Raw genomic sequence first — 16,336 nt, 5'->3', positions numbered from 1 at the left:
TGGAGTTGACAATACAGGTGTAGTGGACATAATTTCCTTTAAGGTTTCAAAACACTTTTTTTCCTTATCATCCCATTGGAATGAGTTCTTCTTTAAAAGGTTTGTTAGGGGAGCAGTGATATAAGCATAGCTTCGAATAAACCTTCAATAGTATCATGTTAAACCCATAAATCCTCTTAATTTAGAAATGTTAGTTGGCCTGGGCCATTGTGTGATAGCTTTAATCTTGTTTGGATCTACTTTCACTCCTTCTGATATCACATGTCCAAGGTACTCTACTTCTTCTTTTCCAAAAGTGCATTTGAACATCTTTGCATAAAATTGATTTTCTTCTAGTACAGGAGAACTTGTTGCGAGTGTTGTTGATGCTCCTTCCATGTTTTACTATAGAGAAGAATATCATCAAAGAAAACTAGCACAAACTTCCTTACCTATGGTCAGAAAACCTCATTCACGGTAGCTTGGAAGGTCGTTGGGGCATTAATTATAACCCAAAAGGTATTACTTTAAACTCATAATGACCTTTATGAGTTCGAAATAAAGTGTTTGTGATGTCCTCTAATCTTATTCTGATTTGGTAGCATTCGGATCTCAAGCCCAATTCTAAAAAATATTTGGCTCCATGAAGTTCATCTAGCATTTCGTCTATGAAGGGATATTCTGATTTGGTAGTATTCGGATCTCAAGTCCAATTTTGAAAAATATTTGGCTCCATGAAGTTCATCTAACATTTTGCCTATGAAGGGAATAGGGAAATTGTTCTTAATCATTATCTTGTTTAATCCTCAATAATCTATGCATAGTCTAAACGATCCATCATGTCGGACTAGAATCGTCGGAACATCGTACAAGCTTCTACTTTTTGTGATGATACAACTTGTTAAGAGATCCTAGACTATTCTTTTGATTTTAATTTTTTGATGATGTGGATTATATGGCTTGATGTTGACAGAGTTCGATCCTAACTTGACTTCGATTATGTGCTCAATTTCTCTTTCAAGAGGCACATGCAGCTGAAGATATTGGAATACTTTCTAGTGTTTTTGAATTAACTCCTGAATCTCGGGGGTTCTTCGTCAATTAATTTTGAAGCCATCATTTCCATCTGATGGAATTGTACCATATACATTGGAGCTCCTTTTCGGATCAACTTCACCATTTGATAGGATGACACAATCTGATTTTGAGGTGGTTGAAAACCATATAACTTATATTTTTGTCCTTCCCATCTAAACTTTATAAATTGTTTTTGATGGTTGGCAGAGTAAGTGCCTAAGGTTTGTAGCCATTGGACACCTAGGCCCACATCCCCCCCTCCGAGCAGTATGGTGTAAAATAGAGATTTTAAATTGTAGTCTTGAATCTACAATTTAACCTTATGGCATTTTCCCACTCCTTTGATTTTCTTCCCATATGCTACCATCACTTTCATGTTAGGCATTGGATATGTGAAAATGTTGAGCCTTTTTGCAAGATTTGAATCTAAAAAATTGTGAATGCAAATTGTAAGTGCTTCCTGTATCAATTAGAACCATTAAATTATTCTTTTTTATATTCCCTTTTAACTTCAAGGTCTAGGACTGAGCTATTACTGTCATTGTTGATAGTGATACTTGCGGAACATTTTTCACCATCTGATTCTAGGGAAAATTGTTGAGAATCCTCAACTTCTTCTATGTCTAATTCTTCACTATCTGAATCATTGGTTGCTTCACATTTATATAATTTCTTGGTATACTTTCCCTTAAAACATTGGTGTCTAGGGTCCCACTTTTTACCACAAAGTTTGAATTTACCCTCTTTTATTCTTTGTACCTCCAATATTAGATTTTCCTCCTCATAGATGTGGTGAAATATATTTTGTATTCTCCATGTCAGAAGTTTGGAGAAACCTTCGATTTGAATATACTCTTTCAACTTTTGGCAGTGGTATTGTTTCGAATTTCTTTTCTACAGCTTTTTCTTTTTGTCGCTTCTTCTAAAGATGTAACATCATGAAGCTTAGGTTCATTCTAGTGATATGGTTTAATCCCAGAGAGGTATGATTGAATAAGGTGTTCTTCTAATAATAATGGAGCTCGTGTAACTAGAGTTTCCCATTCTCTAGTATATTCATCTACATTTGTTTCTCATTACTATCAACTTTCAACAACTCGAGTTTAGCTCTTCGTTGGTATGTAACAATTGACGGATTGGATGAAGGAATTTCATTTGAAATCAACATATTTTGAAAACTCGGTCTATTGTTTTGTGAATCGAGTGCGGTAGATGGATATGGAGATTCGGGATTTTGATGTGAATCCGACAACTCTAACATATTAGAAGAATCTTGTTGTGGAGTGGTCATATTATTCTTTGCAACAAGAAGGTTCAACACCCCCATCACTTGAGTGTGATTATGATCAACCTGTTTTCATAGGTCTTCGTGGTCCTTTTGAGGGGCATTATAATTTTGCTGGAGTTGATTCTCTATATTCTATGTTTTATCGTGAAGCTTCATATGGTTCATGTCACTCTCATTGAGCCTTTTCTTGAAGTCTTCTAGTTTTTTACTAAATTCGTTCATCGTCATTGTCCTAGTGAATGGTGGTGTATGACGTTCCAGCTTGATTCGCTTCTCTTCTTCTTCTTCTTCTTCTTCTTCTTATTAATTATTTATTGATTATATACTTTTATTATATATATAATTAATAATTAATTAATAACTATATAATAATTATAATTAATAGCTAATTAATGTATTAATTATATAATAATTAATAAATAAATATTATTAACAATTAACTAAATACTAATAGTTATAATTAATATATAATAATTAATAATTTAACTAGATACCAAAGTTTGAAAGTTACAAATGTTATGAATGGGTGGGGAGACAAGAAATGGTGACGTCCGGACAAGCGTGACGTGGAAGCTATGCGTTCGGATGAGGTGCTATGTTGGAATGACAAGAGAGAACTACACAGAAAGCACTGCGGCGGAATGACGAGAGATAGAACTACACATAAAGCACTGCAGCGGAATGATGGGAACACGACGTACAGGAGAACAATCAGGGAAGACCAACATTGTTGGTGATTTTCAGTTGGCAACAAGAGCTCAAAGGTCTATCGCAGACCAGTACACAGACGACAACGACAGAATAAGCAGGGTGGTGGGAAAGTGGATGGACAGCGAAGGGACAAAGCAGCAAGGAGGCAGTGATCGAGACTGCAACAGAAACAGTTTACGATAGTGTGACAATAACACGATGGTCAACGAACAGCGAGAGACAATGCAGACAGTGGATTGTGTAGCGGATGAGCTTACCAAAGGTCGATTGCTCTGATATCAAATGAAGCACAGTATTACAAAATAAAATATATATATATATATATATATATATATGAATGTATATGAATTATGATTTTGACAATGGGGGCCCCTGGCTTAAATTCATCCTCGGGTGTTTTTACATGAAAGATCATGCCCCTACTTCCTAAATTAAACATTAATACATATTTAATTCTAAGTTGCAAGAAGCACCAAAACGCTTCGGAGTTTCCGAAACGGGTACTTTTAGAAACATCACCCCCCCAAAAAAATGGAAACATCGGCCAAAACGTTGGCTGAAACGTCATATATGTTTATATATATAAATAAATTTATAACTAAGTGAATAACACATTATCTTGCAAGAGAAAAGGGAATAAGACCCATAGATGACAATTTAGAAAGAAAACCAAGTTTATATTAACGCTCATATATGATTACATAATGGTCGGAGTTTCAGTTAATTTTCGGCTGAGTTTTAGAGTTTCGGGTATGGGTATGTCCTGAAACGTCAGGTTCCTAGAAGTTTCGTAAAACATGATTTAATTTTATACATAACATCGCAATACATATTTAATTTTATAAATAACATAGGAGCTCTCCTAATATCCAAGGTTGACAAACTCCTAGAAGAGGCGAAAAACCTGGAGATTGACTACACAAACTATCAAATGAGATTGACAACAGCAAGATATGATTGCTATGTTGATCTGTTCAAGGATCGAGTAGGACTCCCCCCAATTTGAGCGATAGCATTTGAAATTGAATACTAGAACGTTATTCTATGAAACATGGGACTATGCAGAAAGGATTCTCATTACCTTTGTAATCTAACTGAATGCACAAATATGCATTTACCCTTATATTATTTGAATAGCACAAACTTAGTAAAATTAAAAAGCTATTGCAAGACTACACAATAATGTATTCTAAAAATGGTTAGTTTTATTTAGACAGTAAGAGTTCAGTAACCAATGATTTTATATGAATAAAATCATTGATGAAATACCTCTCGCAACAACCTGGACATTATCTGTAAATTACTTTGTACTAGAGCTGCAAAGAGCACAACCACCTAACACAAAAGTGAAATGAGATTATCTTAATGTCCACCGATGACCAAAATAGGTCAATAGGACTCGAACATATGTAATATTAGACAATAAGAGTTTATAGGTCATTGTCTCCCTAAAAGAAAAAAGAAAAAAAGAAAATGGCAGTAACAAATAGAAGTGGGGTTAACCCAAGAGTGGGTAAGCACCCAACAATGGAATAAAGTACATCCCTAAAGAGAAAAGAAAAGATGATGCCACAACAGAAATAATAAGTCAATCAAACCACAAGTGGAAAGCTGAAGACAAAGCTGTGTTCAGTCAATCTGAACCAGTGGTGTAGCCTGTACGCCGATTAATCACCGTCAAGCCATCAATACAAAGCCTGGTGTATTCTCTAGAGGGTGGCTTGGAATGAGGATCTGGCTGGGATAAGGGAGTCAGCCAAGAGTTCTGCACAGAAGTTCTCCTAACATCCAATGCCAACAAACTCCTAGAAGAGTGGAAAATCCTGGAGATTGACTATGCAAACTATGAAATGAAATTGACAACAGCACGATATGATTAGTATTACTATGTTGATCTGTCCAAGAAGCCAATAGGACTTCACCCTGTTCAAGTAATGTAGTGTGCTATTGACATATACCAGAACATTACTCTGTGAAACATGGGACGACGGGAATGGAGTTCATTACTTTTGCAGTCCAATTGAATGCACGAATATGCATTAACCTTTGATTTCTTTGAACACCACAATATTAGTAAAATGAAAATAATCTCCATATCAGGACCCCATACCAATGCATACTAACAATGATTAATGTTTAACCAGACACAAAGATCTCGGTAAGCAACGATTTTATATGAATGCTTGAACGTTTACATTGTGGTGAGTAAATGGATGAAATGCTTCTGACCACAACCTGAACGTGATCTCTCTCAACTGCTGTACAACATCTGCAATGTAGGTAAACACGTTAGCATGTCCAGGTATGTACGAAAAAGTTTCTTCTCAGAGAAAACTCTATAAGAAAAGAAAAATTGAATGTAACTAAGGCAATACCCAATTTATAAACACGTATATGAAATCTTCCATGCAAGTTACTAAATGCACAAGAATATCTGGAATTATGTAAAACTACAAACATGTCCTGGCTCATAACATATATGATGTAAAATACCATACCATATTTTAAGAAAACATTCCTAACCTTGAAGTATAGTCGGAGTCGTCTGGAATTCCTGCCACATGGTTTGATTAGAAGAGAGATCAACATTAAGAAATTTGGCAGCAAGGAATGCCGCTCCGGCTGCAATATGTTGAGGCTTAAACTGAAGACACAGAGAGCTCCGAAGCCTGCAAAGCTTTCAAATCACTTTAATTGGAGTCCAAAACCCAGAATACAAACCACACACAAACATGATCTATAAATATTTGCATGCACGAATATGCCATACGGTAGAGGAATATGGCTGGCAGATCATCCTTTTGGCACACCACTACATCGCAAGACCAGAAGGAAACTAAATTGACCAGTAGGAAAACAAAATCATTTATCTATAATTCCTCTGCACATTCAGGCACAAAGTGATTCGAAATAATTTGCAATATGCAAATGGTCAGGAGCAGAGCATATTGAATGAATTTGAAATGAAGCACCAAACCTTGCCATGAAGAAATATGATTGCATGCATCCTAGAAAAATACTTCAAATAAATCCATTAAAGACTCGTACCTTTTAAAAATGCCATGATTGTAATGACATTCAGAATAAACTTCTTCATACAAAGCATATAAAAGCCAGACCTGTATACAATAATTGAAAACTGCCTTCCATACCAACCATCAATTCAAAGAAAAATTATTCTGCAGATTCAAAGGTTTCCTACAAGTCATCAAATAAACAAGTTGTTTCCTTCCTTTTCTAAAAAATGACTCAACAGACTTGTCCCCTACCATTCATATTGACCATTTTCACCGTGATATGAGAAAAGCAATAAGATTTCTTTCTACTCTTCTAGAAAATCAGAGAGGGCATGGCAATTCACAACAATATGTGCCACTAGATTATCGAACTTAGTTCTCTTAGACAACAGAATCAATGGACTTTTCAGAAAGTAATTCATTCAGTTAGTTGACCACTCTGGCTACAGATCCAAGACTGGACTTGGATTATTGACAGGGTCAAGGAGAGAATAAACCACTGGACTCACCACTGGATTTCTAGAGCTGGAAGAATCTCAGAATTGTTCTGATTAAAAGTCTGCTACAGGGCACCCGGTCAATTGGCTGCCTCTCCATTTACTAAAGTACTTCACATTTAACATCTGAATTCACTTGAATCTCCATCAATCCATCAATCAAAAATGGGCTGACTTCAAAGTTGAAGGATTTGACCAGCACATGCCAGTTATAGAGACAATGTAAGATACTAAAATCATAAATGCATTCTCTGTTCTATGGGATTATACTCTGTCCCATACAAATAATGTGATTCTCATGGACAACTATGATCACGCTTCCTATTGAAAATGCACTCGAAGATGCAGTAATATTGTTGAGAGTACTTCTTGCCACGTTTAGTAAGCAAGTTGTTAGGAGTAATATTTAATTGCATTCCTTGGAGAGAAAAGCGCATCTATGAAAATAAAAAGATTATTTTCTTGTATGAGGGAGATGGAGCTTAAACCTATATAAGGGCTTGCTCTTCCCATTCGCAACTTGGGAATTCAGTGAATGGAAGAACTTGCAACCATGATAGCTCCAAGCTCAGGAAGCGAAGGTGATATTTTATCTGTCTAAATTATGTTATATTCTATGTACAATTTTTTCATGTGTGGAAATCCGAAATTGTTCTAGGTGCACCATTCATGACTTTATCTTGCAAAATTGGATTGGCAAAATCTGGGAATCATACAGGAGCAGCCTTGCTTCAATGGAGGACGTAATTGAAGCTTTCTTGTTACTTTGTCTAAAGGAAAAGAAATTATATGCGCTAGACATCCTTAGTGAATGAAAGCAAAGTTCCTTAAACAAGGCCACTTCTAGATTAATTTGGTTGTGCAGTTCCCCCATAGAGAGTTTCTTCCCTTCGTACAACCCATGATTTCTTGTTTGCCAAATTAAAGCTGCTATAGAGCATGTCACTTTGGCTGATTACAGCCCTTGATCCTTCATTAGAATCACCATCTAAATTTGCATGCAAGACCCCATATCCCAAGCAAATATACACATTGGTCATTCCCTTACATCTACAAGCCCCAACCATAAAAATTCAATCCATCTTTTCTTTTCTTTATTTAAAATTGCTAAGCTATATTTTATTCCCACTGCACATGACAAGAAGTGAGCCTAGTAACCCATAGGGAAGCCCCCCTTGGCTAGGATTCCATTTTTGCTAGCCAAAGTGCAGAAGAAAGTTGGTGAAGTGACAATAGACAAGCTCTTAGTTACAAACTTACACGAGTCTTCACCTAGGTGCTTGGGACTATTACACATTTGTTGGTGAGATATTTTGTGGCAAAACACCCCTTTTAGGGGTAACTTATCAGCCAATGACCAGATCTGAAAATAGTCTTTTAGTAGTAATGACAGCAGCACAACAGTAATATTACAGCAGTAAAATCAACCCTTTATATTTTTTACTTAGATGTTTAATCAATTAACAATTGTCCTTTTATTTATGTCAAATCAGCAAAACATATACGGCTATAACTAACAATGCATAAAGACCATATATAGCTGAAAAAGCAAATTTGGAAATTGCTCAAGTTTTGGACAGCTGAAAACTTTGTCAATAAGCTGAAGATGAGGTACATGTACATATCATAACTTTCTCTCAAGGCTAATTCATATCCTCCCAACTCTCCAAACCCTAGCTAAGAAAAACTAACAAAACCCTAGCAACCAAGAAGATTCAATAAGCAAGAATCACTCCAACGCATCCTCCAAGGCAAGAAATCTTCTCCTCCTCTTATTCAAATTCCACCCCAGGGTTTTTATCACAAAACCCAAATCTTCGATCTCCAATAGATAAACCCTAAACCTAGACATCCAAGATGCTCCAAGATATTACAAGAACACCAGGAAACCCTAGTGGCTCAAGAGAGAGAGAGAGGTCAAGAACGAGCAAAGACTCTAGAGAGTGAGAGAGAGATGGTAGTGTGCACTCTTTTGTAGGTCACATCTCATCATGAGAGTGAATCCAAATGAGCAAGTGAAAATATATGAATGGAAAGACACTCTCCTTCCTTTAATAACAAGTGAGGTAAGGGAGGCCAACAATACAATGTGGGCCTTAGCCCTTACAAGAAATTTACAAGAGGAACTATAGGCCAACACAAGTGAGATGCTAGTACATGCGTTATGCTCCAAGGTGATGTTGTGCACAATAATGTGTGACAACCAAACTTGGCTCACAAATTGATTATCCAAAAGACTTGGAGTGTAATAAATAAATCCATTTAGGAATAATAATATAGTGAATAATGTATATGAATATGATATATGAGAATTATGAATGAGCGCCCTATTATAAATACTAGGTAGGAGTGCCCTTTCATAAGAACTCGCGTCTTTTCATTGCAACATGTCTTTTCACATGGCTCTTCATTAAGTATTAATTGATTATTATTATTTATTATTTATATTCTTTTAGATATATTTATGTTCATAAGATAATGGCTCCAAGGTGATGTGGTTATGCAACGCAAATCCACATCCCTCCATCAAAAGCCTCCATGGACTCCAATCCTCCTAAGCAATGTCCTCTACTAGGTCAGTTGCCCCTTCAAGAATAAAGTTGACTACCTGAGCATTCACAAGCCTTCTCTAATCCTCCAAATAGGAATCCAAGTTGCCACATGCCAACTAGGACCTAATGCCCTCCTCTAAGTTACACAATGCTCCTCATCCCATGTTGGGCACTCTCCAAGCAAGTGGATTCTTTATGGGGCCCCAATGAAGGGAGTACACCAAACTATCAAGAGAACTCCAACACCTAACAAAATAACACTTAGCCGACAACCATTTAAGTTCAAGCAACAAGCAAGATATCTCACTTATGCAAATCCATCAACGACTATCTCTCATGTGCTAATCCATCTTTAGACCAATGGGAGGATAAACATATACCAATTCTAAGTTTCATGAAGCATCCCAAGCATAGTGTAAACACTTTTGGAGTAACTTAGAAACCCCAAAAAACTTAACACCCCCCCTTTACGAGGAAAGTGTTTATGCCAACCCCTATCAAATCCCTCTACAACTACACCAACCTATCTACAAATTTGCACCTACTGCAATTACAAATTCAATGACTATCATCTGTAACGAACATATCACCCATGCTATCACATCATCTTGACACTCCAATGAATGAACGATGAAATACTGTCAATATGAAGGAATATATCTTTGGAATAAAAGCAACATGCCAATCTTCATCATCCTCCAAGTCAACATCATAAGCCAAAATCATCAAACACCACTTCATGAGCTATCCAAGACATCACATTTCCATACAAGATCGAGACAAGTGTATCACATCTATCAAAGTCACAAAAATCTCCATACAAATCAACTCCTTGATGCTAGAATACAAAGCTCATTATATAGGCAACAATCCATGTAAGGTCATCATCATCCTTCTAATATGGGATTCCTTCTCATGCACCTCAAAATGAACCAACCTGAACTAGGTCAACTCTCTCATCTTGAGAAAAACTTGAAGTAAGAGTAGCATTAGTCAAACCCTCTTTATCTAAGATAATCCATGATCCCTAGCAAGAATATCATCAATGTAAACTCCCTTTCTCTGAGAGAATCCATGATCCTTGGCTTTGTACTATATAATACTCCAACAACTTTGGAATTTGTCTCCCCATCATTCTTCATCTAGGCATCACACCTCTCCTCCGTTGAACTTTAAGGCTCATGTATGAGGTCAATCCCATCATCACACCTCTCCTCTCTACAACTAGAACTCTCATGAATGGAAGAAATGAATGTAACAGGACAACTCTCCTACAAGGTACACCTACCCTTACTCTTGATCTAGGCACTCTTTCATGCTCTCGAACCTCTAAATCTAAAACAACAACCTCCACGATCTCCTCAATCATTGAAGGAGAATCATATGAACTAAAGGTTCTCACATATTCATCCGCAGAAGACAGTAGCAAAGCATTTGCAATCGATGTTGAACCTGGCTCTATGACCTCTTATCATGCATGTGCCTCCTCAAAGCTATAAGGCTCTTCTAGCCCTCCCACTAGATGATATGAACAAGTAACTTGGAAATGTTGCAACCTCTCATCGCTCTATCGAAAGTCCTCATACTAGCTAGACTACAATCACTAATGGTGCATTGTTGTCCCTCAAAGGCAATTCTCTAATGCATAACTGTCATACAAAAAATTGAAAGGAGGTTATTCCTCAAACCATGAAGCAATAAAATGTGATCCAACTCAAGACCATCCCCTAAAGGCATCTAAAACGAGAAAAATCCAACTACAACGTAAGTGGCACAGTCATGCCTACCTCTTACTCTTGAATCCTACTGTATACAGACCTACCATATGTCATCTCTAGAAACTCCACTACCCACACACCATCCCACGCTAGACACAGTGCTCCAAGATAAATAAGAAGTCATGAAAAAGACAATCTCAAAATGAGAGTTCATTAACTCTACTCTCTAAACCTGTCTCGCACTCTTTCCATTCTTCAATGGACATTGGCCTACATAATGTCCCATCTCGCAACATCAAAGGTAGATAGCCTTAAGTATTTATTTCCTAAATATGTCCCATCCTTCTTCTTGGAGCTATTCTTGCTATTCTTCTTCTTCTTCCCAGGAAGATTAATAGCTTCTACTTCCCCTTGTTGTTATGAACAAGATTGCAATATGATTTCTTGCTACATAAGATTAACCCAAATATTGGAAAATATTGGTATATTTTCTTAAGCAAAAGCACCCTAACAAAGAGTAAGCTCTCTTTGAGCAATGGACACTAACTCCTAATCCTCGACCTTAGTTCCAATGCTTGCCAACTAATCCTTCAAATTATGATCATAGTCGAGTAGCTAACCATAGTATCTATCTCACTTAAACGAATAAGTGACAATAGGTTTTGCAAAAGCTTATGTCAAGAAACACAAGAGTTCTAAAATAACTCAACCAAAAAATTAAACTTCTTCTAATATGTTGTCTTATCTAAAATGTGTGAGATGAAGTAATCCTTCACAGAATCAACAATCATTCTCTTCACTCTAGCTTCATTTTTCGAGAAGCGACCAAAGGTGCTAAATCAACAAGTTTTGGAATCTCCTTCTCAACATGCTTCCAAATATCAGCGACCTCCATAAGCATCTAAACCCTGATCTTCCAAATTTAGAAGCTTCGTCCAACCTATCACACCCTCTATAAGACCAAGGGTCACCCTGAACAAGTATCAAAGTGCACAAAATGTTCTACCCTTTCTATAGTACAAATGCTTCTCCCAAGCAACCTAGGGATTTAGGAGTCCTTGTTCAAACATACACGTCAAAGGTATAAGTGATAATTTGGTGATTATGATTCAGTTAGGCCTCACATGTTATTACTTAGGTGTAAAATTCTAGCAAACTGATAGTTGTTTGTTCATATCATAAACTAAGTATGCTAAGAATTTGTTGTAAAGGTTTATGATGGAGAACTGTAAAGCAACTTTTGCATCTATGGAGGTTGGGCTGAGATTATTGGTTTATTACCCTTCTTTCAGCAAGGTAATCCAAAAAAGTTTTGGCCACACCATATAAGCCCAAAGGAAGTGCCTTATAGCCTTGTAAAGTCATGTGGGTTTATGCTATTTTGTGAAGGTGACTCTTAGATCCTTGTTGTTGTGGACAGCCATGGCTACTCCCGGTTTTGTTTATTTCATGGTATGTTTGACGTTGTGGCATTGTTGACTTCCCCATAGTGGGCGGTAACTCCCTCACATGATGGGTATTCTTATACCCAGAGATGGTGTTGTGGGCATCATGGATTAGACACTACTAGGACTCATGGTTTAAGGGAGCACTTGTATCATAAAGCCTTGTAAGGGTGATCACCATATGTACTTTTCCATGACAATATCCCTTTTGATCCCAATGCACCCCCCTACCCCACATGTGCTCATCTACCTTTATGTATTTTGCACTCCCCTTTGGCCTTGGCTCTGCATCCTGATAGTCTCACAATTCTCAATGCATTTGCATCAATCGAGGTATCATGCTACGTCTTTTGAGGCAAAGAGGTTGTCTATTCGATCCTTTATGCCAAGACGAACCACTTGTCTTTCGAACAAGTCAAAACGCCTTCACAAACTATAGTTACAATAGTGGACCCACTTTTGGGGCGAGAGGGCTTTCCATGTCGGCATTGCAAGCAACCATGTTTGAAAACAAATGATGAGGTGGACAAAGAAGAAAGGTCAAGCATCATCTCCATGCCAAATCAGCTCAACACTCAAGCAAAGTGACTTCAAATCAAGCCTTTCAAGCATTTGTACCACATATGGGGGGATGACGCCATTCTCTTTTGGTTGTTGGATGGATTAAAGAGCAAAGATAAAGGCAAATGTTTGAGCGTTGAAGTTTTATTGTGCAAATTGAAGCCCAAAGGATAATCATCCAAGTCTCAACTCAAAATTACTCAAAGAAAGGGTCATAGTGCACTCCCAATAGCCTAGCCACTAACATCCCAAGAGAAGAAAGGGAGGCCAAGACCTCCAAGCAAGAAAAAGAGGCATCTCCAAGAAACACGTTAAAGAAAGAATTAAAGAAGCATGCCTCCAAGGGCTAAATTAAGCCAAGGAATTTCAATTCAAAGGTCAAAGCAAACCATTTTCACTCAATTAAGGTAGTCATTGGGAAGATTAAGGACCAAGGAAGGAAGTTGAGCTCTCATTGAGCAACATTAAGCCTCTCTCAAGCAAACTTAAGGAGACTTATTGATGAATCAAAGCCCCCAAGGGTTATTTCAAAGTGTTTTCCAGTCAAATTCAAGCCAATTTTCAAGTATTCTTCACCAAAGCAGCTAGTCGTTTGCACTGGAGAGATCTTGATCCATCATTCGAGGAAAATAAGCAAGGTCAACGAGGTCGTTCATGATTCCAAGCATTCCTAAAATTATTTCAAGTCAAATCAAGAGAGAATCAAAGGGAATATTGTATCCTTAAGGAAAATTTACTTCTTCTATGTTTGACGTCACTTTATTTATTGAGGGTTTTATGACCAATTTTTGAACTTGGAAAGTCATTCCCATGCCTCATGGAAATGACTTGACTTATAGTCTAGGCATGAGCCTTCATTTAAGGCATATCTTGAAGGATGATAAGCATTATTTGAGTTTTATTGGAGCTAATTTTTGAGAAGTCGTCCACCTTTTCCCTAATTGTTTGAGTCCTCTACATGCTCAATTCAAGTCATTGGAGCACCCAATTGATGGAGAAGAATTCAAGGAACATTTCCATGCAATCACGAGTGGAACATTTTGTCATCTAGGGTCAAAACAACCACTCTTGGCCACATCGATGTAGCATTTTTTCCTCTATTGGGGTTTTACTCGATGTAATTTTGAAAGAAAAAAATTGAGTTAGCCCCAAGGATTTTATCACTGGCAAGTCACTTATATGCAGGAGACCACGAGGAATTTTTTAAGAGCCTCATCTATAAATAAAGGCCTTCTCCTCCTTGGCAAATCATTGTGAACTTGTTGAGCTATCTAGTACAATGTGAATTTTTTCATGAGACAAAAAGGGTTTACACGTGAATTCTCTTCTCCTGTTTGGTTGATCAAATTTATTCAAAAGCAATTTTCGGAGCAGCAGAAAGTTACTACAAGACTAAGGAAATCGATCCAAGGCGACTTGGAAGAGGATATCTCAGGTTTATCTCACACCTATCTCTTAGTTCGTACAATGTATCGTTGTTCTCTTTTGGAACAAGTTTCAGACTTCCTTTTAGGGTAAATAAACTTATCTTCTATAGTTGTTGATTTCTTGTTTGGAGGTTTTGTTCAATGGGAAGCCCTCCTAGTAGGATTTTGATTCCATTTCTTGTCTTGCTTTGACACTAGTGTCGTATCATTGGTGTTCCACCTAGTAATCAAAACCTCAAGCATTGTGATACCAAAACAAAGAGTGAAAATAATTCCATGTCCTTTACTCTTGCGGAAAAGGGATCATATCCTTATTTTAACAATTTACAATCAAACTCTTTATAAAATTATTTCTCAAAATTTATTGTATTTTTTGTAAATTTGTGTTTAGCATTAAATATTTAAAAAACCCTAAAAAAAAATATGTATAGATATATATATATTTCAAAAAAAAATCCAAAATACATATTATAAAAATCCCAAAAATAAGTGAATTTCTTCACTAACTTGTGGCTTAAATTGCATTCATTGATTATTTCATTGGACAAATCACCACAAATTCTATTTTGGGGAAGCCCTAAGGTTTTTGAAAGACCCCCATCATTTTTCTCTATATTGATGTGCTAACATTGTTTCCAAGTGTTTTAAATCCGATTGCAAGTTTTGAAAATTATCTACAGCAATTGGAAGTGATTAGAGGCAAACCCTCTCGTCTTGGGATACATCAAATTCAAGCTTAACTCTCTTGTATCCTTTATAGTTGATCTAAAGGGGTTTTCTATTGAATATTTATTGTTTTAGATCATATATTGGCTGCCCAAAAAAGTTTGCAGGGCTGATCACTCTTTTGGGCTAAGTCAATTTTCGGGCGAAGTCAATTTCGGCCCTCACAGTTAGGGCTACTTTCTGGGTAGTTGATTTGCAGATTGAATATCTTTGTAACTTTTCATCCAAATCCTGTGCTCATTGGAAAGGATTTTCATAGTACTAACACTTCCAATCAATTTCCTTGAGCTTCAAGTCCACCAAGAGCCAATTCCAGGCCCCTGAAGTGTCTTGTTTGTTGTCCTAGTGTAATCTTCAGAATTACAAAAGTTAAAGGTCAGCAGGCTTGGTTGAACCTTACCAACCCTGTTAGCTTGAGCAGTAACAATGTCAAAACTGACTCTAAGCTGGCCAATGAGTCAATCAACTTCTGCACCTATGGGCAGACTAATGTTCTATCCCCATCGCGCTGGAATTGACTTTTGTGGCCAGCTTCTCCAGATTTATGACAGCTCCTTAGGTAAACATTGGACAACAACTAAGAGTGTTTAGACTCTAGATTATTGTATTTTATACAGAAAAGATGAGTATTTCCAGTTAACAGGTATTACAAATTAAGATTAAGCAAGTTTAGTTGATGATACGAAATCTACTACAGGACATGCTCTTGACCTGATTACAGGGGTCCAATATCTTGGTTAAGTAAAAAGCAGCGTGAAGTAACACTTTAATCTCCAGAAGCATAGAATAGAGCAGCAGTGATACAACTTATGAAGCATTTTGGTTGAAATATACTTGATTTGCAAGTTGAACAAACAAAATTTATTACAGATTTTTTCCATGAGAAAATATCTTTATATTCCATACGAGGAATATAACTGTTTTGGTCTTCAAGGGACTACTCAGACAACAAGGCTCAAAGCCATTACAAGAAATACTCATTATGAGCTCAACATGTCACATGCAGAATTGAATCTAGGAAGAGAGCATCACAACATTTCTGCCAACCACCCAAGCCAAACCCAATTGACAAAATCTATTACACTTTATTGTGACAATTATATAAATTAAGTTTAACAACAATCATGTATTTCGTAAGAAAACAAAATATGTAGAGGCACAATGTCACTTCATTTGACAACCACTGGAGGATGAAGAAATAAAGCAGCAGTATTGTACAACTTAGAGATAACTGTAGGTATTCTTATCAAGCCTCTTAGTCCAAACAAGTTTGTAATATTTCAGGTTAAGTTTAGGGAAATTTATAGTTTGACCATTACAGCAGGATATTAAAGTATT

General features: G+C 36.8%; 1 protein-coding gene across 6 annotated transcripts in view; it reads right to left on the bottom strand.

Moving 5' to 3' along the window:
* Positions 1-4,906: 4,906 nt before the first annotated feature.
* LOC149222850 (putative cyclin-T1-1) overlaps positions 4,907-16,336 on the bottom strand; it is a 138,260-nt gene continuing 126,830 nt past the window's right edge. For 4 of the 6 annotated variants that reach the window (XM_089385646.1, XM_089385647.1, XM_089385648.1 and 1 more), the window contains 2 exons: positions 5,579-5,724; positions 4,907-5,324 (listed from right to left, as the gene is read on the bottom strand). In XM_089385646.1, coding sequence (XP_089241772.1) covers positions 5,227-5,324; positions 5,579-5,724 — 244 coding nt within the window. In that variant the 3' untranslated portion in view covers positions 4,907-5,226. Of the gene's footprint in view, positions 5,325-5,578; positions 5,725-16,336 lie in introns of those variants that run through there. The other 2 variants (XR_016249446.1, XM_089385651.1) reach the window with 1 other exon arrangement.

The sequence above is a fragment of the Pinus tabuliformis genome, chromosome Q (assembly GCF_031772625.1).
Source record: "Pinus tabuliformis cultivar Carrire ecotype Pingquan chromosome Q, CPIR1, whole genome shotgun sequence".
NCBI classification, from domain to species: domain Eukaryota; kingdom Viridiplantae; phylum Streptophyta; class Pinopsida; order Pinales; family Pinaceae; genus Pinus; species Pinus tabuliformis.
The sequence above is the reverse complement of the archived record's forward strand: the minus strand, read 5'-3'. Positions and strand labels throughout refer to the sequence as shown.